Below are 27,864 nucleotides of genomic sequence, written 5' to 3'. Positions count from 1 at the left end.
TACTTAACCAAATTGTGCAAATAAATATTTGAATTTGTGACAAAATCTATAATTAATACCTACAAAGCATCTAAATAATAAAAGTAACATGAGTAAATGACAGGGAAAACACTTTCTTCTATAAAAGTAATAGTTGCGAGCTTGTTAACTTGTAGTCACCTAGCCCTTTAGGCTTTCATTGGAAGGCTACACTACACCTTTCCCTGGTGTCAAAGCTCAAAGGTTTTATTCCAGGAATTACAGTTCTTGAAGAATCCGCCATTGTATTATTTGAAAAAGCAATATTTACGCAAAGATCTAATAAAACAGTCCTACTGTTGTAATGAAACCTTTTTTTAGGATGAAAGTAGTTTTTAATTGAAATAGTAATAAAAACTCTTTAAAAATTTTAGATCCATTGACTCAAGCTACAATAGACAAGCACGAGGCATCTCAACCCTAAATGTTACAACTGATAATAAAAAATCTTTTGACAACCCTATGAGAAATTCCAAATTCATAACCCGAGCGAAGCGAATCCAAAGGTCAACCACGGAAAGTATTTTGTTATTAAAATGTTGCTTCTTACGTAAAAAATGCATTACTTACCTGTACCTCTATTTTTCTCAAGTTTGACCAGCGTGTGTTGCCAGTGATGGTATACGGATCTGAGACGTGGTCGCTTACTATGGGCCTCATAAGAAGGCTCAAGGACACCCAAGTGTTGAGTGGCGACCACGAGCCGGAAGACGTAGCGTGGGCAGGCCTCCCACTAGGTGGACCGACGATCTGGTGAAGGTCGCGGGAGGTGCCTGGATGCGAGCGGCGCAGGACCAGTCTTTGTGAAAATCCTTAGGGGAGGCCTTTGTCAACACGACCTTTTTTTTATGGGACAGGAGGCAAACGAACAGACGGATCACCTGATGGTAAATGATTACCGTCACCCAAAGACACCCGTAGTCCCAGGGGCGTTACAGGTGCGTTGGCGGCCTTTAAGGTGTTATACGCTTTCTTCTTGAAAATTTGTAGGTCGTATCGTGTTTAAAGTAGGTACAGAAGCAAAACAAANACGATTTGTTAAATCGTAACTATAGAATACACGTTACTCAGCTTGTCAGAACATTGTGTTACAAATTAAGTTAGGCACCTTTCTCGTCACCCTACATCCTGGGAACAGTGTAATTTTATACAGCAGGTTCTAAAACCGATAAGTACTTTGGAATTATATGTTTTTAAATGCACAATCAGGAAGCTCTTGGCATGCAACTTAACTTACCTGATGGAAAATGATGATCACGCTGAAGGCGGAAGCGAGCTTCACTCGGAATTCTCTACCACAAAGGAACTGGCTATCTTACTTTTAACTACTGGAACACAACAATGCTCATAAAACTGAATATTTATAATTATTCAATAGTGATAATTCAGTGAGTAAATCCTACTAATATTATAAATGCGAAAGTTTGTATGGATGTCTGGATGTTTGTTACTCTTTCACACAAAAACTACTGAACGGATTTTGATGAAACTTTACAGTATTATTGTTTATAACCCAGAATAACATATAGGCTATAAATTATGACGATCTGTAACAAACTAAATTTCACGCGGGTGAAGCCGCGGGCAAAAGCTAGTTCACTATAAATGGCATGTTATGAATAAGTCGAAATTGACAGTAAGAAAAAAAATTATAAAGTAATTGTCTAAAATTAAGAGAGAATGAGCCTTCCGTTCATTTTCATAAAGTTAGTGTAGACTATTCTAAAATAACAGTATGGCTAAAGTACACCGTTTAGACTGGTCTTTGTATTAAACATTTCCTAGGAGACCTGTGTTTGGTCCTATTGTTCCTGTGTTATTCATTCCAAAGCTAGTTATTACAGGTTGACTAAGCAAAGGGTATTTACATTGCTAGTTTTGTTTGTAGAGTTTAAAGCTACAGTATTTAGTATCGGTGGAAACTAGTATTAGTATTATACTAGTATTAATACCTAAAATAAAGCCATGTAGACTTGTATAGATTTCCATCGTATATCCATGGGACGTCCACCCACAAGGTGGACCGACGACCCCATAAAGGTAGCGGGAAGGCGCTGGATGCAGGCTGCCAGCTAGCGGCCATTGTGGAAATAATTGGGGGAGGCCTATGTTCAGCAGTGGACGTCCTATGACTGAAATGATGATGATGATGATAGATTTCTTTATTAAAAAGAACGTGAGATGCTTCAAAACTCTCATTCTAATTAATTAATTTTGCAATTTGGCTTTTATATGTCTAAGTATTAACCCTACCACTGCTTCGGGACAATAAATGGGCCAGTGCTGAGAAGAAGTAGCGCAAGAAACTTAGTCACTATTTTCAGCCTCTTTTTCAAGGCTTTACAGTCTTTAAAATATACAAAGTTATGAATATTGTCTAATCTTTCTTATAATATTACAGAACGTGGGATACTTCAAATTCAAATTAATTTATTTTGCAAGTAGGCTTAAAAAGCAATTGCACACGTCTCATTATAACTTTAACCCTGCCACTGCTTCGGGACAATAAATGGGCCAGTGCTGAGAAGAAGTAGCGCAAGAAACTCAGTCACTATTGCCAGCCTCTTTTTCAAACGAATGCGATAGGATCTAAAATATTAGCAACCTAGCTAAGAGCAGTTTGCGAGGATAAATTGATAGAACCCTACCTAATTGTGTATAAGGGTGAATTTCAACAAGTGCATATTTTTGCCTAATTTTGGTGGAAATTGTTATTTGTGTATTTTTATTATTTAATTATAGATCAAATTTATTGGAAACTTATACTGTTTCTAAAATGATTAAGACATTAAATTTTGTCCAGTAGTTTTTTAGATTTTCCTTACACCAAAATTAAGAGAACACCAAAATTTATATTAAAGCACCAAAATTAGAAAATATGCTGTCAGTCGGTCATATCTTAGTGCCAAGCTCAAGAAATGGTTTTAAATTTACCAGCACCGACTCCAAAAATATTAATCATGGTATATTGTCCTAATAAATAAATAACGACGTACTTAATTATTGATGAATAATAAAATAAATCCTACTAGCTCGATTGATGGTTTCATTTAATTTATTTAAACCAGGTTATCTTTAATAATATTTTTCGTTAATTTATGAAAATATCAAATTAGCCCGTAATCCTGAATCCTGATACATAAATTTAGCCTATTAATTTAACACATGTACGACTGTACTCAGTGTTGCACTATCAAATGCAATTGAAGCGCCTCTGTGCCAGGGTTTTTATGTTCCTGGTCAGGCTATATTTAACGTACACATGACAGTACATAGACTACCCGTTTTTATTGCAAACTCGCCTTTAACTCAACTACATAAGACCCCGTGTTTACTTTGATGTGCCGTCTGTACATTAAAGAAAGGTCTGTTTATCTTCAAAGTAACGATAAAACAGGGAGTCGAATGGGAATTTGAAATTCCTTGTAAATTCGTATTTTAAACCGTTTTCACACTAGCAAGCAATTCTCAAGCAATACCCGGGTGGCTTAGGAACCGGTGAGTGCGGGCACAGAATAAGTAATAGTACAGGTACAGAAGGATNCTGTGTTCGTAGTGTTTACAGTAGACTCCCGGTCCCGTTCCCAAGGCCAGGCTATCTTGGCTTGGAGCTGTCAGTAAAACAGATCAGTCAGTAGGACGCTATTTGCATCAAATATGATATTGCTCAATAATAAATAATAAATAAAAAATAATAAATAAATAAAAAGATTAGGCTGTTCTGTTGGGATTTTGGTCCTCTTTTCTAGTTGTCCCTTGTTCAATATCTATCCACTTATTAGCTCAATCCACTGTTTTTTTCAGTCCACTGGTATTGTTTTAGATCAAGTACGGAGGTACTTGTACTATTACTACATGCTTGACTATGAACGAGTTCTGTAAGTGCCCACCAACCTAGGCAGTTTTGTATTAGTATATCAAGGGCAGTAATTATGTCCTTATGATTTTTTTAAGTTATTTAAAATTTAGTTGGTTCAAGGGGTTCGCGTATATTAGGGTCAGTTGCAAGCAACCGACTCAGGCTTCCCTTTACCTGACTGTTGGGGGTGGACCAGAATCGATAGCAACATGGAGCCTACATGGATCAATTACCCGTAGCTGCCGAAGCTTGCCTGGAAAAGGTGAGATGTTAGTGCAAGAAGTAGTGCAGAAGCTGGTGATGTCTGATAACACAACTATAATGGTCACAGCCGTAGCCTTTGTGCTAAAAATAATCTCCCGTACTATGATAATATCAATCCTCACTTTCCTCACACTTACCTTTCCGTTAAATCACTGGTCAATAGTATGTAGAAATAAAAATGTTAATTAAAATACTAATAATAATCATTAGACGTTTAGACAAATTCAAGTTCTTTATTTAGTGCTTTCTTCTTATGATATTTTCAATAATAAAATGTATTTAAACTATTTTCAACCTTATGACTTACACATAGAGTTCAAAATTAATTGAAGAAAAAATACAAATAATGGTAGCATGATGTGCCAGAAACTCTAAATAAATTCTAAAATAATAATCTTTACTTGCTTATGAACCAAATAGTATGAATTCTTGGATAAAATAAAAAAAAAATTCCGACGCGCATCAAAATTCGCCCGCTTTGTCCTGAAGAAAAATTTTTTTTCACCTACTTTTTTCGAAAAAAGTACCATACAATGGCATATATTTATAATCCTGATAAATGTAGCTTTCAGGACATATTTTTTTTATTACATTATCTCCAATGGTTTAAAAGTAAACGACGTTTATTTAAAAAAATACTTTTTGGTTTTTGTGAATTTTACTCAATATTTCTATTTTTTTGTATGAAAAGGTAAAAAGTTTGTTCTAGAAATGAATTCGCCATTCTTTAATTATCCGAAAATGACACCACACTTGCCCTAATACCCATAGTTTTGAAGATATGGGCCTTAAAGTGAAGCGCGGCAGAAGGAAACTTGCCCCCCCTCCCCCTGCTACCACAGGGGGGGCTCCCGATGTCTACCGACGGAAATCTACTCAGGAGCACCCAAAGAACAACTGGTGCAAAAATGAGCCTTCTATACCAAAGTGGAGGGGTCTCCATACAAATCATTGCACTAAATTCCCTACTATCCAACTTAGTTGACGTTTTATAAAACTATTTGTCTAAGTGTCATCGAGCGACCGCTGGTGGATTTGCCATTTACCTGACCTACCCCTTTATTACTAAACGTTTAATATCAGATGAATAGTTACGCACCAATTTCTTTCATTCAGTCGTCAGTAATTGAACTTTCGGAAAAACATGACGAAGCGTTGTGTGACCATACAGACGCTATTCAACTTTTATTAGTAAGGAAGAGTATATTTTATGTTGGTAGAAACACAATAGCATAGACTAATGTTTTGACACCCTGTTAAAATTTTTATTAGTCATTTATTTTTTCCTGACCAAACAGATACCATAATAATATCTTTTATCTATTCTACCCATATTCTGTAAGTAAAATAATAAAAAGTTTGAAAAGAAAGAAATTACAAGTCCGATTTACCTAAACAAATAAATTAAAAATACTTGCGGATCAAAAGTACTCAATCATACTACAATTTACGAAAAAATCACGCGTGACGCATATACGTCAGTGGGCAGTCAACTGACATAGACCCGGCGTCTACGAGTGCCAAAGCACGACTGATTTATGCCATTTGATGCACCCGATTTTATAGTATTTTCAAATTAATTTTTCATTTGAAGATTGAAGATAGATATTTTTTCTTTTTCACACAATAATAGTACTATGTTTCTTCTTAAGTATAAAGTAGTTTATGTTGCCAAATGACTTTTAGATTATGAGATGTGACCTGTTTTCTTGCAGTAATTTTCTCGAATTTTGACTATCTTAGACATGATAAAAATGCATTTTAATGAATTAAACATCAAAATTTTCTCAATACACTTTCTTCTTCAGGGTATGCTTATTCTAATGAATACATTCTATCTTCTTACTTAGAAATAAATTTGTTGTAATATTAGTTCAAAGTTGTGCCTTCGCGAGTTACCTGGAAATCGGGCTTTCGAAATTCGCTGTTTTCGTAGGCAAAAATCCAATTTGAACGAGATTTTGTCAATAGACATTCCGTAAAAACGTATGATAATTACGATGATATAAGTCAAAAGAAGCTATAACAATAAATTATATGACTAAAATCATTTCGAAATCTGCCAAATTCTCGATTTCTGCATGAAAAATGTGACAACGCTCTTAAGAAGAATTGGTAGTTTGCTTGAATGTATTGGTTTGGGGTAAATGCTCGTCGTCAAATGCGAGCTATAAAGTTGTTCTGGTTTCAATGTAGCGAATGGTTTTCTATAAAAAAACCTTTGTTCTGTTTGGTAAAATAATAATTTTGTAAATATTTTTGTAAATGTACCTTAATCAATAAGGGCTCTATTTTGTTATCCAGTTTAACAAACAAATAAATTAAAACCAGCGTCATCACCTAGGTATTCTGATCATAATTAGTGGTTTGTAAATAACTAATAACGTCCTTTACATTACATAAAAAGACATGTAGACATTACATAAAAAGTAGTAGAATTTTGGCAGCCTTGCGGTTTCTTCTTATTTTATTTTTTTCGTTCACTTAAGTTAATGTTACATTGTACTTTAATCCAAAATTAAATAAATATTCTCATCCTATTTGGTAGCCAACGGACGGTAGCAAAACATCATCACCAGATGGCGCTATCTTGGCTCGTTCTACCTTTTTTTTCCGCAAGGAGGCAGAGGCCAAGGAGGCCAAGTCATAAGTCATGTCACCGAGTTTTTCATGCTAAGGGATTCAATTGATATTATTATGATAAAGACAAAAAATACAGAAGAAAACTAGTTCGCGCCAATTTGGCGCCGGCATGGTGGCAAAACATATCCTGCCCCCATTGTGCAGCAGTGTGACTGATCGCTATAGTAATTATGCCGGTCACGCCTTTGATTCCGGGTAGCTCATTAATGATTATGAATTAGCTTAGAAACAACGTTATTAAGTAAAAAAAGTAAATAAAAGCTTGTAAAAATAGCTTTTTTTTGTCAATGACCCGGATTTTTAGGAGGCAAGAGTGGAGACTTATGATAACTAGACAAGTTTTAGTACCAACCTCAGATTGAGACTTTAACTGTGGTTAATTAATCTGCCTGTTATCGAATAAAACAAAATAGGCTAATATCAGGTTTTTGTAGTCAGTCAGTTTGTGTGTCTTCGTAAACGCAAAATGCAAGATAGAGCAATGACATTCAAAAATAGTATTATTTGTGGTTAACGCCCGTATTCACAAACAATGTTTGCTTAAGTGAAGTAGCAAATCGAATGCACAGCGTTGAATAGAGCTCTGTGATTGGTTCATGTATCAACCTGTGCGTCCACACGCACTGTGAGACCTCATAGTAATGTTTGTGAATACGGGCGTAAAAGTAGGTCTTAAGCACTTACTAAAGACCTATACCTATAGCTTTTTAGCTTTTTGTCAAAACAATTGACAACCAATAAGTATTGCTCAATTCATTTATCAGACCACCTGCCTGCTATAAACAGCTTTGTCTCACTGTCAATAATATTAATTATCTTCTATTTAAGCACGAGTAATTTATAATAACAATGAACGTTTAGAATAATCTTGATGAGTCGTCATTGTGCCGCTATCGGTGGCCTGTTAACGGGCCGGCCGATTGTTGGATAAACATGGAATTGAAGTAAATAATTGAATGATAAATTGATGGTGGTTAAGAGGAGATAGTAGATATTAATTCGTTTAATTATATCAGTAGAAATCAGTCCCTATCGCCCACGCAGGCTGCACGCGTTGGTTTGGCCGAACCTTTACTGTGATTTGATTGATATTGAGCAAAAAAAATTGTTAAAATCCATGCTTATCTGCGGGTTAAATTGAGGAAGAGACGTATGTTGAATGGCTTAACATAAGCTACAAAACATTTACTTTTTTCAACCGATTTCAAAAAAGGAGGAGTTGAGGTTGGAGTTTGTTACGCGATAACTCCGCCAATTATGAACCGATTTGAACAAATCTTTTTTCGGCGTATAGGTAATACCTCAAGGGTCCCATTTAAATTTAATAATAAAAAAAACAACTCCCAAGGGTGGAAAATTGGGGATGAACTTTTTTATACGCAATATCTCCGCCGATTATAAACCAATTTGAACGATTATTTTTTTGTTGAATAGGGATTATCAAAAGGGTGGTTTCATGCGAATTTGAAGAAAATATTTCACCCCCAAGGGTGGAAAATTGGGGATGAACTTTTTTATACGCAATATCTCCGCCGATTATGAACCAATTTTTTTTGGTCTCAGTGTACTGCCTACCTTCAGTGGTAACATCAAGGTAATAATTAGTTAACTAAAAAGCAAGAAATAAGTAAAATTTTATAAAAAAAAATAAAACCGACTCCAAAAAACCTACACTAAAACGTAGAAAAATAATTACTAATTACCTACTTATTTATTAGGACGAATTATTAATATTTATGTAGGTATACCATGATTGATACTTTTGGAGTCGGTGCAGGCAAACTTTACATGTTTCATAATCTTGGCACCGACTCCAGAAGTATCAATCATGATCCTACCTACATAAATATTAATAATTCGTCCTAATAAATAAGTAGGTAATTAGTAATTATTTTTCTACGTTTTAGTGTAGGTTTTTTGGAGTCGGTTTTATTTTTTTTTATAAAATTTTTCCTTGTATTAAAGCGTCCGAAAATCTATTATTTTCTTATTTGGAAAATCAGAGGAATTCAAATATTTATTAAGCTGAATTAAACTGATTAAACGTAGCAATATAGAAGAGAAGTTTTTTTTTACAAAATACCGAACCAAAATTGTTTTTAAGTTAGGTTATATTGACTACGTTATTAATTTACGTGATTTTAATCAGACATAGTATGTACATAAATTTTCGCCACCCTCCATATTTGATTACGTTGATAAGTAGGCATTAGCTAGGCTTCAAGTTGCTCATCGGCAGTATAATGAGATTATCATCATATATTCATCAGACATCAACCAATTTAATCTTTAAACCTCGAGAGTGAATAAGCACTTACAGGGCAGATATGAACCATTCCAAACAGCATGTGCTGTCGACTGTACCTACCTAGTCTTTGTTCATTAAGTAACAGTGTTGTATTCTTCGCCTACCAGTAATGAAATCGGTGTGTTCTTTAGTGATAACTGTGTTACTTGTACTGCAACCGGAGTAGTATTGCTGTGTTATAGCAGTGCCTCTTGCCCTCCGAGTATCCACGGAAGACCAGCGTCGTGGTGTCCCTTACGACACCTCGACATGATGCTGAGTGGATACCGTTTCGGTGACACGCACATTACCTACTCTCTTTACTTTTGTTAAATATTTTTGATGCTGTTTTGTGTCGCTGAATAAAATATTTCATTTTCTTTTTTCTTTCTTTTTTTTTCATCTCAGTAAACATCAGATTGCGGTACAGGTATTTACCGCCTTGTTATATAAAAAGGCAAACTAAGTATGTCGCTGTATGTATAAGAAAATGTGGACAAAAAACCACCTTAAGAATAACAATTCATCTTCCCCAATCTTCCATAAGCTTCCACGTACCAAGCTTCTGTAATACCTTACATAATCCGTTTCACGAGGGAAAATCCCGAAAATGTACAAAGAAACCAGTATAAACTGGTATTATCCGGTTATAAACTATTTATTGAGCTCTAAAACTGTGGAAGAACTAAAGACATTAAAAACAGTGTTGAGGGGATATCGATTGTCGATAGTATTCTACATCGTTTGCAGATTGTACTGTAGTCATTTGTAGGGTTCCGTAGTCCTGACAAGGAAAGGAACCCTTATAGTTTCGATATGTCTGTCTGTCTGTCCGAGGTTTTGCTTGTTGTAAATGTTAAATTCGAGTAAATATTTGGACAGGCAGTAAAGAGTAAGTAATGAGTTGATTTGAATAAATCAATCCGGTTATGAATGGTGGGAAAATTGTTCCACTTAACTTGACTCAGGTTTGCTATCCTGGTCTCTTACATCCCTTATTCACAAACAATGCTTGCTTAAGTGAAGCAGGAAATCGAACGCACGGCGTTGAATAGAGCTCTGTGATTGGTTCGTGTGTCACCCTGTGCGTCCACGCGCACTGTGAGACCTAATAGTAATGTTTGTGAATACGGGCGTTAGAAAAAGTTACAGAGTATTAAATTAATTAAGTAAGATACCGCGACACGAGTTTTGTAACAACCTGAAAGCTTTGTATACGATAGAAGAAGAAGACTGATAGACTCATTTTATAAATAGCATCTTTTGACCAATTAGCTGCATCTTAGTTGCCAATCTAACTCAAGTTCTCTGTTTCACCCAAGGTCAGCTGGTAGAGAATGCCACATTAAGTTCACCATTTGTACCGCTTTTTTGTGTATGCAAAAATAAATAAATATATGTTTTTGTTAACAGATTTTGTATAATTTGTGGCAAACTTGTACCAATAATCTCTGAACACCCACTTCACAAAATATTATTATAAACTTTTTGTAAAGAACAGGTAAAATAAGAACCAATAAAGCCGAAATGTTTAATTTCTGGATCACTTGATACAACTTATTGGGCAGAAAGAAACGGTATATTATTAATACGCGGCCGATAAGTGGGCATTTCAAATTTTATCCTTCATTTCACGGGTCCCCAGCACGGTATAAATTACATTGACGGATCGGAGTCATGCGGAAACCAATAATGTTGATTATAATAATGATTGATGTTACAACCTTTGGCTTAGCCCTTATAAATAAAAATTTCATGGGCCCTTTATTTAGTGTACCTAACCTACCTACTTAAATATAAATCTACGCATATAATTATCTTATGCGTAGATTTAAATTGGTTTTTGAATATTACGGGTTTGATCGTTTTTTGCTTAGTTCATAAAGCTATTTCCTAGTGATACTTACGAGTATTTAATGTTTAACCTTAAAATAAAACCCAGATGTAGGTATGCATAGTCTTTTACAAACGCTTTGTCAAAAATGAGGCAAAAATATTGTAATTTACTATCAAGACGTTGTTGAAAATGTTTAAATTATGACATTTTTTTTTCGAAAATATGAGATTTTTATCCACATTTAATAAAATGTTTGTAGCGTCAGCGTATACTGCATTTGTTTATTAGACAAAACACAGTAGGTCGCGCGTCACGACTGACGCACATCTTATTAGTATACAGTGTGAGTCACGTTAAAGTGTACATATGAAAATAGATGAAACTAGACCTATTTTTATCGACAAAAAAGAGGTCAAATTTTTTTTGAGATTTTTTTTTATTTTTTTATAGAATTTTTTTTCTTCCAATTACTTATTGTAAAGAAAACGTAATAACTTTTAAACTAAGCGGTATATCTTGATAAAATAAAGCAGTAATAATGCTAAATAACAGGCGATACTAAAAAAATACATAAAATACACAAAAAATGTCAACAAATAATAAAAAATGATATTTTTTGAAAAAAATCTGCTTAAAATTCGTGTTTTTTTGGTTATTTGATAAATTACTCCAAAAAATGCCCCTATAACAGGTGGTTTTTATTACTTTGTATTATTCTCTATCGTATTATCTTTGTAAAACCAAAATTCGCATGTCTCTATCTCTATCACAACATTTGCTGTGATCGTTTGAACAAAGGCCGGCCACAACATTATTTTCCGCTACAGGTAGAGACAATTTTAATTTTAACTAAAATGCTTATTTTACTTCGAAATCTTTTGTTTTTATTTGAAATCTAACTTGTCTTTATCAAAATTACAAATCTAGAGCCATTTTCAGTTTCGTTCTTAACGAAGCGTTGAATGGCGCGCCCGGAGAGGCTTAGTTCAAACGATCATTGCAAACGTTGTGATAGGGGTAGAGACATGCGATTTTTGGTTTTACGAAGGTAATACGATAGAAAATAATACAAAGTAATAAAAACCACCTGTTATAGGGGCATTTTTTGGAGAAATTTATCAAATAACCAAAAAAACACGAATTTTTGAGCAGATTTTTTTCAAAAGGTATCATTTTTTTATTATTTGTTGGCATTTTTTGTGTATTTTATGTATTTTTTAGTATCGCCTGTTATTTAGCATTATTACTGTTTTTATTTTATCAGGATATACCGCTTAGTTTAAAAGTTATTACGTTTTCTTTACAATAAGTAATCGGAAGAAAAAAAATTCTATAAAAAATTAAAAAAAAATCTCAAAAAAATTTTGACCTCTTTTTTGTCGATAAAAATAGGTCTAATTTCATCTATTTTCATATGTACACTTTAACGTGACTCACACTGTATAAGCAGTTAATAATTAATAAACTACGCTCTTGATTATCGCACACGCATCCAGCTGTTTCATTTGTCGTCTCCCTGCTCAGGAGCCAAATTGGTGACCCCGACGTGATTCTCCGTGATTGCACATTTCAATCGGCCTTCCACAAGCGGTTATCACCGATTGAAATTTCAAGAGCGTAGTTTATTAATTATTAACTGCTTATTATACTAATAAGATGTGCGTCAGTCGTGACGCGCGACCTACTGTGTTTTGTCTAATAAACAAATTCAGTATACGCTGACGCTACATGTTATTATTTGTTATTTAAAAATTATTTAAAAAGACATAATTAAAACAATTAAGTTTCAAGTGGACAGGATGGTCCACTAAAAGTTGCCTCACTTTTTGTACGCTTACTATCTACTTATCTAGGCTTTATTAATCTATGTATTTAACTCTCACTACCGTGAAAACAAACATCTGAGAAATAAATGCTAAAATCAAAATTTCGTTAAAGGAACCCCTATATTTCATTAGAGTAAACAAACTCCGCTGCTACATTTTTCCTCCCAGCGGTTATTATCTCAGATTCGACTCCCGCTGACAGCTGCTGATAAGCAACCGTTAATTGACAGCGGCGCAGGATTAATGACTGCCAACAAAAACAAAAGATTACTGATAAGGCCGAGTCCCGTCTGAAAACATGATGCGAAAGAAAATTTATGAGGATTTAATGTCTTCAAAATTTTCCTAGCAAATTATTTTTCCTCCTAATAATGAACCAATGAATGCTTCCGTAAGCATTTAGTTTTTTCCTTTCTATAAACAAAGTCGCATCTCATACAGAATTGACGTTCCAAAAAATCACGTTACATTATGCTTAATACAATAACTGGCTGTATGTGTAATCATGCCTTTGCCTTTTTCGACGCAGAAAAGAAAAAAACTACTTTCTTTTTTAGTAGTTTTGACGTTCCAAATTCAAATCACCGTAATGCTCCTCGGGATAAAATAAAAATCAATACATTTTCTTGGCGGGAAAATGGCGTCACGTTTGGTAGTTTTGTTTTATATTTTATTTTCTATTACTGTTTAGCCGATTAAAATGTGAATTGTTGATAATGAAATTAAATTCGTCGTATTATGGTTATACATAGATGTAGCATAATGATTTTCAAAATACCGGATTTGAGTCGAAATGCAGCAACAAAATTTTTTTTTGTGAAGTGCAAATCAGAATATTTAAACCCATCAAACCTTGCGGGTGCTTGCGGTCGCATGAGACCGCGGTAACAATAAAGCCTAGCAGACCACCGACTTTTAGAGTAGGCGCACACCGTTGATTTTTCGTCGGCCGATAGTTTAGTCGGGCAGTTGATCAGTATGGGCATGTATGGGAGTGCGCACACTACGCCGATTCGATTTGGCCGATTCTTCATTCATACAATTTAAAATCGGGCACATCTATCGGCCAACTAAAAATCAACGGAGTGCGCCTACTCTTAGTTGGCCGATAGTGAAGTCGGGCTGTTAATGAGTATGAAGATTTATGAAAGTGCGCACATTACACCGATTTGGTATCGGCCGATTCTTCATACAAATTAGCAAACTAAGAGTAGGCGCACACCGTTGATTTTTAGTTGGCCGATAGTTGGGCCCGATTTTAAATTGTATGAAGAATCGGCAAAATCGAATCGGCGTAGTGTGCGCACTCCCATACGTGCCCATACTGATCAACTGCCCGACTAAACTATCGGCCGACGAAAAATCAACGGTGTGCGCCTACTCTTAGGCTTAATGTCAAATAATGATTTCTATTGTGTCTCGATTCGCGGATACTTGAAGGGTATCGTTCTTGGTCTCACATTGTATTTCTTTTCAGTGTGTCCCCGTGCCGGGCCTGGGGTTCCGTCGGGGTTCCTACCGGTGCCTGTGCAAGAGGGGTTTCTACTTCCCCAACACGACGGCTGACAACAGATATTACAACGGCAGCGACATTGAAGAAGAGTATGAGAAACATTTATTGGTAAGTTTCTTAATAATTACAGTCGATTATTTAGGAAAGTAATTAATATAACTTCATTTAGTGAAAATCTTTGCAGCTATTATAGTGCTGTTTTTGTACATTTAGATTGAGTTGCACCACCATATTTTAACCGTGACTATACCTATAACCGGTGTTTTTTGTATGGAGTTTGACAGACTTTTGTTAAAGTTAAAGTTAGATGGTATATCCCAGCCAATCAACGAATTTTTAAGTGACGAAGACAATGCATTGAAAAACAGTATCAATCTAAGGCTGGGTTGCACCATCTTACTTTATCCTTGACAAACGTCAGAAATCTGTCAAACTCCATACAAAAAACACCGGTTATCGTTAAAGTTACGGCCAAAGTTAGGTGGTGCAACTCAGCCTTAGAAAAATAATGCTGTCTCAAACGCACTTAAGATAAACAAGTGAAATGTGGGAAATCTTGTTTATTTCAAACTCGATTGTTCATTGTTTATTATCCCAAATTTTCATTAATACGAAATATGTAATATTGTATTTTTTAACTTTATTTAAACCCGTTCTCTGGATCTCATAGTTACTCGTACTTACATGCTTCGTATAATTTACAATTTTTATTGAATAACAGACAAAATTACATTTTACTCGTAGACATCTTTATATTCTAAATTAGCTCCAAAAAGTTTATAAAAAGTTAAAAAAGTGTTTGCATCACTCTGTGTTTGTTAAATTATCGACAAGTTTTTATATCTTGATCTTTATTCCAGCACCAACGTAGTCTCTACTCGGTTACCGACGCCTTCGAGTGCCTACCATGCGCGGAAGGCTGCGAAGCGTGCCTGGACGGCTCTCCTTGTGTAGCCGCGCTAAACTGGGTGGTCCGGTCGACCATATTCGCACTGGCCTGCCTGGTCATATCGTGCCTGCCTTTTATTGTCTACTTCACCATCAAGTATGGGCATGTGCGGGTAAGTTGACATTGTAATAAGCCTAGCCTAAAGGACTTAAGATCTAAGACACAAGCTAGGATGCGAGGTGTGCGTGGATGGCTCTCCCTGCGTAGCCGCGCTCAACTGGGTGCGGTCGACCATATTCGCGCTGGCTTGCCTGGTCATATCGTGCCTGCCTTTATTGTCTACTTCACCATCAAGTATGGGCATGTACGGGTAAGTTGACAAATAAATTATGGTTAAAATGCCTTAAGGGTTAGAAAAAAAGCACAATACGATGCCGCAGCGTGTCACGATGCACGTCATCTTTTTTAAGGCATTTATAATTACGTATTGAGGAATCCGTGAAATGTGGTCCGTTTTTTGAAAATTAGCTGTGGCGACATTAAATATTATACTCGTACCTTAAAAAACTGAACTTTTGATTCGCCGAAAAGGTCGCTATTTCTTTCACTAGCAATCCAAAATTTAATTTAGTGCCTTGCGGCTAAAATTTAATTAGCAGCTTAAATTTTATTTGCCGCTTAGAGCTTCGCGAAATTCAGACTTAAAAAATGTATTACTTTACAAGTATTTGTTCGTCTTTTTGGCAACTCATTAGGGGCTATTTTTCGTTGCGAGGCATTCCAAAAACTAATTTGCTTCAATTCATTTGAAAGACTCCGAGCTCATTGCGGTTCTCTTCGCCTGTCTGCGGCGTGCGCTCAAAAAGAAATTAGTCCCACATCTTTGTGTGCCCTTGCTCGAGAATGTTCGTGCCAAAATACTTTTGATTTAGTTTCTTTTTAGCAGCTATGTTCTGACAGCTTAAACGCTGAAAATTAACTAGCTGGTTAATTCAAAGTTCAATTAACGTTGTTTTTCTATTTTTAAGATAGTGCAACCTTGAATAACAAGAAAGTAATAAACGTTTCATTAATCAATGTTTATTTAGTTTATTTTTCTTCCTTTCATATTTAGCTCAGTCTACTTAATGACTATTTAATTTTATTTCTTATAACTCTCACTTTCATTTTATTTAGTACATGAAATTCGAAAAGGTAATCTACCTCTGATAGTGTGGGTTGTAACAAAGAACTTGTTTCTTTTGTCTGAACTAACTAGTTATCATAGTTGTCTAGCAAATTGTATAAATTTATAGTGTGTTAAATCGTGGGCTGTAATGTTCTAACCAAACAAATACACTCTGATAATAGTGGTTTTACACGATGTTTTTCTAATAAAATACGAATTCATCGTATGACCTTTCTATTTGACCCTTTTGCGGTTGCATCACAGATACCTACGTAAACTCACTAATAAGCAGCTGTGATAAAATAAGTAAACCTTACATAGGTTTTGTGCAGAACTGACGGCCGATGGGGCAGCAAGGTTCTGGAGTGGAGGCCGCGTACCGGAAAACGCAGCGTGGGACGTCCACCCACAAGGTGGACCGACGACATCATAAAAATAGCAGAAAAGCGCTGTACGCAGGCCGCTACCAACCGAGCGACATGGAAAGCATTGGGGGAGGCCTATGTTCAACAGACGACATAGGTTTGACAGCAGCAGTTTGTAACAAAGGCTATCTTCCAGGTGGTTCGAGCAGCCAGCCCCGCACTACTCAGGGTCATAGTGCTGGGGGCTTTGTTAATCTACTGCACAACCCTCGTGATGTACGGACGACCGACGGTCCTGACCTGCACCGCCAGAGTCTGGTTGAGGGAGGTCGGGTTCTGTCTGACGTATGGTGCTTTGATGCTGAAGACTTGGAGGTAAGGCAGAAGTTTGTAAACAGTATTTTTGGTTTATTCCCAATTATTATTACTACTGTAACTCCTGTGAAAATGTGGTAATTATTGTCGCCAAAATTGACATTTTCATAGTCAAAGAAGTCGAATCTTTTTTTTTTTTTTTTTTTTTAATTTATTTAGGAAAACAAACAACTGAACAATACATATTTTTTCTTAAGATAGTTCAATAAATATACAGACTAATTGGACAGTCAACACCGTTATCCTAGTTTAATAAAATGAACATGCAATGTACGTACCCTACAGATACAATGCGAAAGTGTCAACAAAACGCAAAGGCCACATGGAACTTCATGATACCTTACAGAACCAACTGTAAACGATCTGCGGCAAACAAGAGAGTACCAACACTGAATCGGACAACAACAATGAAACCCCACGCATTCAAGTGTCTAATCTGTTTCTCTAGTTTTCAAATTCTAGTCACATTAAGTAATTTTATCGTAATCGTAAGCATGCATATTACAGACCCACTCCAAAGTTTTAGTATACAAAATCTTAACTTCAAAATCCTCCTATGTTCTTCTGATTAATTTTTTTGCGGGTCCAATGACAATTTTACTGTCCCCCGGGACAAACTTACGTACCTTCACTGGTTGGGTTTTTAATGGCGGTCAAGCTGTAGATCCTGACTACACAGGAGTTGCAGCGGTGGGAACGAGAGGTAGGAATAGTTCCGTATTTCCATGGTCAGTAACATCAGCAAAATTAAAAAGCATTTTAAAGGAAGTAATGTAGGTAGGTACAGTCATCTGCACATCAGACTACATGAGATTAATTAAGTTCTTATAATATTACACAATTTACTACATAAGAATGGTAACATTCTTAGCTGGATGCATCGTAAGACTTCCAATAGAGGAACATCATTATTCTCATTCGGAGAAACATTAAATAATTTCCTAGCACTTAGCATTCAGCTATGAGAATTAATGGCGGGGTGAGGAATCCCGGACAAGTGGAGGGGGTCTATTCTATGCTACGTAATCCAAATATTATGACAACAACTACCCAAGCAAAATCGTGGGCACGTCTTGTCAAAACATGCCTGTTTTCCTGTAAGGGTAAACAAAATATTTTCTTTGATCGCCGTATTTGAGACGCACGAGTTTGACATCAAATGGATAGATTGTGCGGTTATATTTGATGTTTTATTAATATTTTGAGTGGGTTGCTAGGAATAGATAGGTGCTTTAGATAAGAATGATCCATAAAAGGATAATGAAAAATAAAAATAGAATAGATACCCTTTAGAAATAAGACCCTCATTTTTATTTACCAGACGTTAAAAGCAGTTTCATCAGTAAGAGACATCAGCCTTTTTCGAGGAAGGCAGTTCTAGGTACATTCAAACCACTATGTTCAAACAATTCACTTATAAAATACTTGTTTGTCTAAATCACTTTTATCATTATGCGTCGCACGCCTTAATTCTTCGATCAGGTTCCAAGTAATGGACATGGCGCACAATTTTTGTTGAAGATGCCAAAAAAAACTACAAAAAATTAGAATGAATACTATATTTTTACTTTTTTGATATCTTTAAAAATGACTGAAATATTCAAGCTCAAAGTGCGCTCTTCCGCTAGGAGCGATTTTCCGCGCGGATTTTGAAAATGTGACGTAGTAACATGAAAAGCTGCATGTAAGATATTATCTGTGTACAATGGTTAGAATGGTTAGTAGGGGAGCCGAAGCGGGGAAATCGGGAGATACTAAAGAGTGGCAGACTAACATACAAGGAAATACTTTGTACCTGGTTGAGTAGGTACCTCTAAGTATGAATTTTTGATATAAAACGGCATTAGTTCTTATGCCTCTCACCCAAAAAATACCTCAAAATCTATTTATTCAGCAATTTTCGAAAATTCCGGAAAACTTTCCAAGTAAAATTAACAAATAACTGGACTATTTACTTGTTCTTGAGCAGAGACACAAACTTGGTTATTTTTCCAAAAAATTTATATTTTTTTTAGGTGCATAAATGTGGCATAATAATGGTTACTTTTTTAGCGCCTAGTTTGAAATGTGATTGAACGATGACAACTAACATCAGTTGCCAGTTAGGTAAAATTTTATTTTAGTTGGAAAAAGACAAAAAGTGGTAAATGGGTTAACGTGCGGGGGCTGCAAAATCATGTTGTGACGTCACGCGCGAATATTGGAATTTTTTGAAAATTTTAAAAGGTCCGTAAACTTCTCGAGGCTCTATCTTCGGTAATACTGGACGGATTGAGGTGAAATAAAAACTAGTGTAATGTGTGTGATCTAAACTTTAAATTAAGTCATAATTTAACTTAATATTACAACTTATGCGTGTTGTCCATTAATTTATAAGCAGTTATAGGTACTTATTACACTCTTAAGAGCAGGTTACAAAGATTTGCCAGTAAAGCATACTTGCAAAAAATGCGCAATAAAACTTTTCACCCTTGCCACACTATGGCACCTTTAGCATCACCGTGGCACCTAAATCAAAACATGTTCCCCCTTATTACAAAAAGTTAGACTCAGTTTGAACCTGGTTGAAATTGAAATTTCGTATGGAAATGTCATTTTAAACCAGAGTTCGTCCCGGGTTTAACTTTTTTGTAATAAGGCCCATTAAATCTGGGCCTCTTCAAGGCGAAAGTAAATAGGCACTTACAGGGCAGGCATGTATCATCAAAAGCTGCATCTCACTTAACACCAGGTATTTTTTTGAATACCTGCTTTGTTCTGAATGAAAATCCTTTAACTCCAATTTCTTTCCCAGGATATCAGTGATCTTCCAAGTGCGTTCAGCCAAAGCTGTCAAGATATCTGACATGTACCTTCTCCGGCGGATCGGCGTCATAGTCGGCGTGGCGTGCGTGCTTCTGGCGATACGGACGCTGGTGGCGCCGCCGGCAGTCATAGTGGGCAGGACGAAGGATGATCTTAAGGCGTATCTGTGCAACACTGATTGGTGGGACCACTCTTTCACTACATGTAAGTATTCCGCCGTATTATCCTCTTTGCACTGGAGGAAAAGTCGAAGGAGACGAACTTTAACTTCAAACTCCTCCTGTTCTTCTGATTATTTCTTTGCGGGTCCAATGACAGTTAAACTTGCCACCGGGACAAACTTGACCTTCACTGGTTGGGTTTTTATTGGCAGTCAATCTGTAGATCCTGGCTACACATTGTAAGTATTTAATTTCAGAACAAAACAGCATTAAACTGACATATCCCGCAGAATCGCTAAAATCAAGTGGCAGTGGGCGGGGCATATAGCTTGAAGAGCTGGCTGGCTGGGGCAGAAAAATTCTCGAGTGGCGACCACGTGCCGGAAGACGTAGTGTTGACAGGCCTCCCACTAGGTGGACCGACGATCTGTTGAAGGTCGCGGGAGGTGCCTGGACTGGACGCGGGCGGTGCAGGACCGGTCTTTGTGCCATAATAATAAGAATATTTGTTGAGCCTCGCTGCTCTGTATTTTAAGCGACATAGTTGGTAGTGGCTTTAAGTGGTAATGTGTTTATAGACTTCCATAATTCCATTACGAAACTAATTACTTTTATAGTCCCACTAGCTTTTGCCCACAACTTCGTCCACGTAGAAGTCGAAAAGGTTCCCATAGGATAAGTTATTTTATAGACCCATTACATTCCTTTAGTTACATGTTATAACATAATGTTGTTTCAAGGAGTTCGTTCCTTATTCAGACCAGATTTTCAACAAAGTTGACTTCATATTTAATATTTACCAGCAAAGATGTGAAGGAAACGAACCATGCGGAGTAACTTCTAAGAAAGAATTTAAATAAAAAACTAAAGCAACATAAACAGAGCAATTAGCAAGCAAATTCGCGCTTACACAACACAGAGCAGCTTTTAAGAATATATTTTATTTTTCTCGCACATCTTTTTAACTTTTTCACAGCTGTATTAGCACCTAGCGAAGAAATAACAGTTCATTTGGCTAATTGGACCGGGACAAGTGAGTCGGATGCTAATGAGCGTATAATTATATTTGCATTGTTTAAATAGTGTTTAGCGAGTACGATCCCGCCAGCTGGGATAGTGAAAGTACAAAAGCCAGGCCACTGATACTACGTGAAACTTTTGCCATGTCGTAAACTTGGCTACTCAAGACATCAACATCACAACATCATCACGACGTCATTAAAGCTTATATTGTCAACACCGTATCGCCTTTCGCGAGATGTCATCGCGAGGCGAGGCGGTTTACCAGAGTAAATACAAATGAGTAGGTCATCTTCATAGAAACGCACCGAGCTCGGTTTGTATGTGAGCGCGCCAATACGTATGCGGCGCGCACGCACACACTGACAAAATTTAGGGTGGATTAGCGGGGTGTTGCGCATACGTATTGGCGCGCTCACATACAAACCGCGCTCGGTGCGTTTCTATGAAGATGACCTACTTATTTGTATTTACTCTGGTTTTACGTTTCGGTGCGGATAAGTGTGCGATGCAGTATGGACGATCCCTTTCCGGGTTGGTAAATGTGCTACGTCCTTAAGGCTGACTTGCATCACCTTACTTTAACCGTAACTATAATCATAACCAGTGTTTTTATATGGAGTGGAAAATGTGGAACTTTGCCTATACTTTCCACCGTGGCCAGACGAGTTTGGGAGGCAGGCCAGATATGATGATCCGAATTGTTTGTCGATCAATCACTTTGGATTGTGTTTGAGTTTGATAGTGGTGAGTTAATTATTAAATTAACAGAAACTTTCATCATTTTAAAATGTAGTCTGTTTTATTTTGCCTGAGAACATGTTTCAACTTATCATACTCTTGTTCAAAGTTCCTGGGATTCCACGTATTGCAATAATTTAGGTCTTGGTCTTCACGAAGATAACAAATTAATATTATAATTCGTAGAACTCGTTTTTAAAAGGCGATTGAAACTGGTAACTAGATTATAAAATAAAATATTAAATTATTCAAACGTCATACTTAAAAAGAAACATTTTTTTATTTTTAAATATTATCACGATTGGACGATTTGCTATTGTGACTTTTCATTTATCTTTGCGCTTTTGACTTGAACTTAACTATTTAAAAACCTAGCCTAGGATGCGTGCCGCGATAAGCTTTTATATAGCCATTTTGTCGATTTTATACGATTTATTGTCTAAAATCATTATCAATAAGGTAAGATTTAATCACGGCGCGTAATCTATATGACAATTAATTTCGTCTCATACTTGCAGGCTGCATCTCCATCTTTTTGATTCCGTTCACAAACAAAAAATACTAAGGCTGTGTTGCGCCACCTAACTTTGACGGTAACTATAACGATAACCGGCGTATTTTGTATGGAGTTTGACATATTTTTGACGTTTGTAAAAGTTAAAGTAAGATGGTGCAACCCAGCCTAAGCACCAACAACTTTTAGCACCAACTAGTGTGCGGCAGTGCTTAGTGTTTGGTGTGCTTATGTTCTAGCTACAGTTCATTAAAACTTTTGTTTATCCCCGTTTATCAGCTTACATGCTTCGGGGAATATTTACAGGAGTCTACTTCTTGGTAAATGTGAGACTTGTTAAACGTATTTACTATTTAATTAAACAATACAGCTGATATTTAGGTACCAGGCATAGACTAAGGCAACTAGCTAATGTAGAATAGATAAATAGAAACACATTTTAAGTAATAAACACAGCTAAACGTAAATTTACTATATCCACCATCGCACGTGTGAAACATGACCGATGAATCTCTGTGCAGATTCTGCCATACAGAAGAAGAAACGGCCATGCATGTTGTCTGGTCATGCGGCCCGCTTATGAGCAAAAGAAGTATCCATCTCGGGAGACACATCATGCACCCGGATGAGATAGCAGATATCACGCTCCAAAGAATCTGGAAATTTATAGACTCAACGGGACTAAGCAGTGAACTCTAAACACAAGGGCTGCCACAATAGATCAAACCTGGTCGAGCTGGCGCAAATAAAGGCCCAAAAACCAATAATAATAATAGTCGCACGAGTGTTTAGTGCATGACACTTTTAGGGATTAAAAAAAAAATCAAAAATCAAAAATATTTATTCAGTTTAGACCACAAGTGGCACTTATGAACGTCAATAGAAAATAATAAAAAAAGAAAAGTTAGCCCTTATGGGGCACTTTACATGTCTCCTTATTTTTTGGGCCCTACCAGCGGAACAAACTCAGTCACCACTTATTGCCAGGAATTATCTAACGGTAAGAATAGTCAAATTTAAGTACATCAAATATGTGCAGACTGAACTGACCACGCATCCTTGTCATCAATATAGTCTCGATTCAATCCTAGAGCCGCAGATGGCAATTTAAGGACGTAGCACAGTAATTATCAACCCAGAGAGGGATCGTAACCATATCAACTCGACGCGGTCAGCATTCTTTGTATGAAACTCCATACTGCATCGCACACTTATCCGCACCGTAACGGAAACGTATCGCCTCCTTGTTGACGGACTTGATCCCTTTCTGAGTTCATAAGTCTGCTATGACCTTAAGTTCTAATAATAATAATAATAATTCCTACAAGAGGACCATCACTTGGTTAACAACCCGTGAGGTCTTCTTTTTCAACACCGGAACAAGTTCCGAGAGTCCAAAAGACAAAAATGAAAATAATAATAATAATTGGATCTGTATCCCCACGCAAGCCTTATAAAGGACCGGGCCACTTTTGACCCGTGAGCTCCAAAGCGTACAAACATAATAATATTATTTGCAAGAACATGGTTACAGATTGGTGTTAATTTAGTTAATTCCAGCATATTCTGTCGCATGCGACGTGCAAAAGTTCTTGTTCTTAAAGTTATGTTAATAAATTATTATTGCTACATTTAGTCTTAGATTTTACATATTTTTATAACTCAAAAGACTTATTTTACTCATAGTTGTTTTTCATATACCATGACAGTAACAAGTAACAATACAATAAATACATGTCAGGGAACAAAATTTGAATTGCAAATGTCAAAGAAATTTAAATTATTGTAGATGTCAAATTAAGTTACATTACCGATGTCACATCATTCTATCATTTAAAAAGTCATTCACTGTTTAATACATTTTAATTTTATTTACAGAAAGTCAAAAACTGCACTTTTAAATTTGGTAAAAGTTAACATTTTTACATTGTTTGGTAATTTATTAAATATTCGTATAGCCATACAATAACAGTTTTTAGAATACAGTGTCAATCTTTGAGGTGGGATTGATAAGTTGTCTGCCTTCCTACCTCTATAGCCATAAGTTTTATTTGTCTCAAATAAATGGGTATATCTCTTGACAAACATTGTCATCTCAAAGATGTATAAGCATGGAAGTGGCAATATGTTAAGATCTTTAAACAATGGCTTGCAACTGTCTAAATAATGTGCTCCGCAATTCGATCGAATCACGGCAGAGTATTTATAAAATCTGAAATCTTTTACAATTCAAATATTAACTCGGTAATCTGCGGTAGGTAACCTTTATGTCGGCCAAGCAAATCCGAAAACGAAGTAATTAGGGGAACGTAAGTCAAATTCCACAAATTACAAAGACAGTCTCGCAGTAACAATTAATGATGAATCAAAGAACGATTTGGAATTAAGAAATTCGCCAAAAGCGGGATTTTTGCCAAATAAATTTAATTGTCAAAAGTATTTATCTTGATGATTGACGATCTTGGAAATCAAGGCAAGTTTATTTGGAACTTCTGCCGTAATGACGGAACAAGTAGAACAAAATTGCTAATCAAATTAATTTATTCTAATAAACTCTTTAGAGAGTTCTGAACTGGCTCCAGTCGTTAGACTTAGAGACGGCCATCATGAGATCGTGTAAAGTATATTCTTTTAAAACTAATATAAACTAATGTAGATAATTAAACAGGTATTTCTTTCATTATAATGTAAAAATGGAGTCATTTTGGAATACCTATAGAATAGGTCTCACTCTCCACATAAATATTAATAATAGCTGTGCTTATTTTGAGCTTTCAATGCGCAGACCATTGACTATTTGACTAGGCGCAGACCACCGATTTTTAGTTGGACGATAGTTGTGCCCGATTTTAAATTGTATGAAGAATCGGCCAAATCAAATCGGTGTAATGTGCGCACTTCCATACATGCCCATACTGATCAACTGCCCGACTAAACTATCGGCCGACGAAAAATCGATGGTCTGCGCCTATTTTTTGTCCAGCTACAGAAGTGATTATGATTTCTAAAGTTGATCACCATTCAGCTATTACACCCATACCTACATAGACGGTAATATTGACCGCGAATGAAGATGCAAAATAATGTGTATGACATTAATACATGACTTACTTTTTGGACATAATATAAGACAAACGTAGAAAACGTTGTCGCGAGAGTAAACTTAGGTTTTAATTATGCAATACATTCACGTATAATCTTTCTTTTAACAGTGGAGGTGATATTCCTAATGTGGGGCATCCGGCTCTGCATCATGGTGAGGAAAGCGCCTTCCGAGTTCAACGAGAGCCGGTTCATCTCCATGGCCATTTACAACGAGTTCCTACTCTCTGTCTTCCTCAATATATCTATGTAAGTACATAATCCTACTATTATTTTAAAGGCGAAAGCTTGGATGTCTGGATATCATGATGTCTGGATGTTTGTTACTCTTTCACGCAAAAACTACTTACTGAACGAATTTTGTTGAAACTTTACAGTATTATTGTTTATAATCCAGATTAACAATAGGCTATAATTATGACGATATGTGACAAATAAATGTCAATAAATAAATTAAACGTCTATATAGCGCCATCTATCGTCGTTGGTTGGTTAAATCTACAGCGCTGGACAAACTACTGTTTTGATATTCGTAAATATTCTTGCCATGAAACGCCATCTATCAACATGATATCTAACTGCTTATATACTTTTTAGGGTTCCGTACCTCAAAAGGAAAAAACGGAACCCTTATAGGATCACTTTGTTGTCCGTCCGTCCGTCTGTCAAGACCTTTTATCTCAAGAACGCGTGAACGTATCAAGCTGAAATTCACATAAAATACTCAGGTCTATTGTCCCTTTAAGCTGTGAAAATATCAAACTTCTAAGCCCAGCCAATCAAAAGATACAGCCGATTATGTCGATATTTTCTACAAATTTTCGACACTCGCAAAGGAATCAAAACCTACAGGATACTTCCCGTAAACTCAGAATCTTGAAATTTGGCATAAAGCATCAAACTTCTAAGTTAACGCGATCAAAAGATACAGCAGTTTATACCGACACCTTAGACGAATTTCCGTCACACGCTAGGATAGTGCAGTTTGCGAATTAGCGTTTGATGTTCTACGCAGTCAAAAGCTTTTGAGAGATCACAGAAGACCCCTAGTGCATTTTGAGAATTCTCCCAAGCCTCGAAGATATGTTTAAGTAGTGCAACCCCGGCATCGGTGGTGGAACGACCCTTGGTAAAACCATATTGTTCACTATGAAATAGTTTATTAGAGCCAAAGTGAATCATACCCGGGACATCATCGACCGGGAACCTCGAACCAACATCAACATCGAACCCGGGACCTCTCGGCATAGTAGTCCGTTTCGAACCACTACACCAAATGGCCGACAAGTGCGTATATGACAACCCAATTGAGCCAACTGCGCACCTCGCTGGAATGCGACTCTCCCTCCCGTGAGGCGGGTCGTTACATTCCCTCTAATATGGTCGAGTGAAGCGATGGCTGGTTCACTCGTCATGTCTGTGAACAGGCGCTGCTTTCGGGGACTGGTCAATCCAAGTTATTCAAATTTATGTATGCGAGTCATTTCTACTAGTATCTTAATATGTAAGTCTAGATATTAGCACGTCACTACCTTGTTTAATATACCACGCAATCTTGTATACCCATTCTTATAAGATACACCATACAAGAATGCATGGTAAATTCAGTGAACTGCTCCTGAATCGAATGTACCTACTACTACTATTTCTATTTATTTATATTAACCGGCAGACAGTGGTGACTGAGTTTGTTGCGGCGCTTCTTCTCAGCACTTGCCAAATGTTGGTCTCGAAGCGCTGGTAGGGTAAAAAGATTATGAGACATGTAGAGGCTCCTTAAGAGCAAAATGACGATTTGTAAGAACTATTTATTAGTCCAAACAAATAAAGAAATTTTGACTTTGACTTTTGACTTTCCCACTTGCACACCTCCTCGCGTTCGCCCCGTCCGTATCAAAGCGTCGATGTGACGTCACGGCTGCTAGGTGCGCGCTTAACTCGACCGGGTTGTATTTTCTTATTTACTGAACCTGATGTTAACTATTACTATCTATAAGAGTTAAGTTAATAGATTGGTTTGAAACACAAATAGTTAACGTAGCGCCTAAAGTGGTGCCTTAAATCTATACTCATACAAATTGGTCATAGTTAGCTGAAATTGAACTAAACATATTATCTCGCACAATCAGACTACCTAACCCTATTCTTAATTGACAGGATAAAAAAGCGTAGTAGTACTGTATTTCTAAAAAATAATAATAAATTATTAGGGGAGAGTTCGGTATATTGTACCGCCGGGTAAATTGTACCACCCTCATATTTCGTAAAGTATTTATTGAATGTCTGTAATTGCAACACTCAGCGATACACAACTAAAATCAATTAATATCGGCCATGTGGTTTTTGCCGTGACAACAAACACGTGTGTTTTATTTTGAAAAGTATTTTTTCATTGTTTTCAAGTAACTTTTGACAATACATGTTTAGTTTGTAATTTTGTTAAATTTAATCACAGGGTGTTTCTAATATATTATTTA

At 36.4% G+C, this 27,864-nt stretch overlaps 1 protein-coding gene across 1 annotated transcript in view; it reads left to right on the top strand.

Moving 5' to 3' along the window:
* Window positions 1-4,097: 4,097 nt before the first annotated feature.
* Window positions 4,098-27,864, top strand: part of LOC114353744 (probable G-protein coupled receptor CG31760) — a 40,715-nt gene continuing 16,948 nt past the window's right edge. The window contains exons 1-6 of the mRNA XM_028305837.1: window positions 4,098-4,139; window positions 14,212-14,355; window positions 15,108-15,308; window positions 16,866-17,044; window positions 19,839-20,053; window positions 25,498-25,636. Coding sequence (XP_028161638.1) covers window positions 4,098-4,139; window positions 14,212-14,355; window positions 15,108-15,308; window positions 16,866-17,044; window positions 19,839-20,053; window positions 25,498-25,636 — 920 coding nt within the window. The remainder of the gene's footprint in view (window positions 4,140-14,211; window positions 14,356-15,107; window positions 15,309-16,865; window positions 17,045-19,838; window positions 20,054-25,497; window positions 25,637-27,864) is intronic.

The sequence above is a fragment of the Ostrinia furnacalis genome, unplaced genomic scaffold, assembly GCF_004193835.3.
Source record: "Ostrinia furnacalis isolate ACB-3 unplaced genomic scaffold, ASM419383v2 OfSCF1803, whole genome shotgun sequence".
NCBI lineage: Eukaryota > Metazoa > Arthropoda > Insecta > Lepidoptera > Crambidae > Ostrinia > Ostrinia furnacalis.
This window is presented reverse-complemented; position numbering and strand designations above follow the sequence as displayed.